The sequence below is a fragment of the Prunus persica genome, chromosome G2, assembly GCF_000346465.2.
Source record: "Prunus persica cultivar Lovell chromosome G2, Prunus_persica_NCBIv2, whole genome shotgun sequence".
NCBI lineage: Eukaryota > Viridiplantae > Streptophyta > Magnoliopsida > Rosales > Rosaceae > Prunus > Prunus persica.
The window spans coordinates 9,052,808-9,054,876 of NC_034010.1; the positions used below are offsets into that span (position 1 = coordinate 9,052,808).

General features: G+C 37.9%; 1 protein-coding gene across 1 annotated transcript; it reads right to left on the reverse strand.

The window, feature by feature from the left end:
- Nucleotides 231-1,738, reverse strand: LOC18785659 (50S ribosomal protein 5, chloroplastic). The gene is made up of 2 exons (XM_007218486.2): nucleotides 1,563-1,738; nucleotides 231-901 (listed from the first exon to the last, which is right to left on the reverse strand). Exons 1-2 carry the CDS (start codon nucleotides 1,666-1,668, stop codon nucleotides 549-551), a joined length of 459 nt encoding a protein of 152 aa, XP_007218548.1. The 5' UTR covers nucleotides 1,669-1,738; the 3' UTR covers nucleotides 231-548.

The window sequence follows — 2,069 nt, forward strand, 5'->3', positions numbered from 1 at the left end:
TGGTTTGAAAACAAAATTGCTCAACTGCGAGATTGCCATTGAATCGACGAAAGAAATTTTGTGAACTGACCAACTCTTTCAACGAACTATTTAATTACTTGTAACAAACTTACAGACTAGTTCCTCACTAATGTAACAAGGGTTAACAACAAACTTCAGTTAAGCCTGCATTACTGGCTTTTCCGGGTTCAGCCAACCTTGCAAGTGTTTGTGACAGCAGATGATTTTGAACTATCACTATTTATTATTCATCTAACATAGCTTACATGTTGGAAACAAAAATCTAAAACCACCAGAATACCAGATGAAGTGTTTGCATAAATCAACTAAATTGCTCACATATGTGAACCTAAGAAGGCACGCACTTCTGCCATCTATAATTCGAATTCAGATCATATTGGACAATGGTATTCTCATTGAAATCATCAAGATTCAAACAAAAAAAATACACCATATGACGATACATTTGATCTTACATTAACTAAATGAAATGACCTGAGAAGCAAAAAGTGTCAGAACTAAACCTGCAAGAAAGCTTGAGGTAAAGGTCAGACATTCTTTAACTTCTTCATCTTTGAAGGAGGCCATCGGCCTTTCTTCCTCAGCTTCCGCTTACGAACAAGTCTTTTCCTCCGAAGTCTTATTTTCTTCGCCAGTTGCATCTTCGCCTTCTGCTCTAGCCTTTCTTGCAGCTTTGACTCCAAGGGAAGCTTGTCAACAGGTACTACCTCTTTCTTGGTATCTGAAACTGGTTCACTACTCTGTGTTGGACTAGTGCCATCAATGTCAGAGGAAGCCTTACCAACTACTGATGGAAACCTTTTGACAGCGGGCATACGAAGGCAAACTCCACTGAAAGATTTTGGATGTGCATCAGTGGGTTTCAAGCGCAACCTGGAAACTGAAGACCAAAGGAAAAAAAAAAAAACAATTATCATATGAATATGAGCTGAATGAGATGCAACATTGGCAAATTACGAAACAGGAGCAACAAGGGAGTGAACACATTTATATAATAGAGTAGTTTACAAATAAGAAGAAAGAAAATACGATTAGCAAAACCCAAATGCAGAGGAAAGTTGAAGTGTTGAGGACGGAAGCGGCAGGAAATAAGATTAGAAAAGCATAGGAAGAAGAATGGGCGCATGCCAAGTGTTTGAGGGAAAACCTGAACGAGTGTTGAGTAAGTAGTAGATAAGGCACACCAAGAAACATAGAAACCAACCAAAAACAGCCAATTAAGGTTTTTCATTTGGCGAAGTTAAATGCAAATTTTGAAGTAAAACTAATAATACACAACTGAAAAATGCAAAGCCACAGATACTAAAGAAGAGCATCAAGTCCCAAGCCTCATATGCAATGAAGGTTCGTTCTTCTACCCAAAATACACAAAACCCAACAAAGTTCTTATGTTCAATTGCATTCTTACTGTTTTCAAATTACACTTGGCATATATAAGCCTTCCAACAATTGAACCAACAATGTCTTAAAAGTAAATGGAGAAAACAATTTGGGGGTAAGGGCGAGAGAGAGAGAGAGGGAGAGAGAGAGGCAGAGCTTACAGATTGCAGTTGCAGCTGTTGAAGATGATGATGTTGGAAATGGAGAAGAAGAACGAGAGGAAGCGGTGGTGAGAGGCAGAGGATTGGAGTAGAGAAGAAGACCCATTTTCGTGCTCTCTCTCTCTCTCTCTTCGTCGTCTCTCAAGACTCACAGTTTTGGTTGGTTAAATGTTCGGGTTTTGGCCTTTTGGATAAGCCGATGAAGTTTTATAATACTGGCCGTTGGTTTTAAACTAACGGTTAAGATTAGATTTCAAAATAAGGCCTATCTGACCCGTACTTCGGATTCTTTTTTTCAATTTTTCGTCAACATACTTCGGATTCTTCAGGTTCTCGAATTCATGACATGTCTTAAGCCATCTCTAATCTATGATGCCAAATTCAAAATATTCCAATTTTTAGTTTATTTCTCTCACAATCTAAGAAAATTAAGAGTTAAAATTTGGTAAAATTTAAACTTGGGGTAAAATATCAGTCCAACTATTGTCTGGACTACAATTTTTTTCG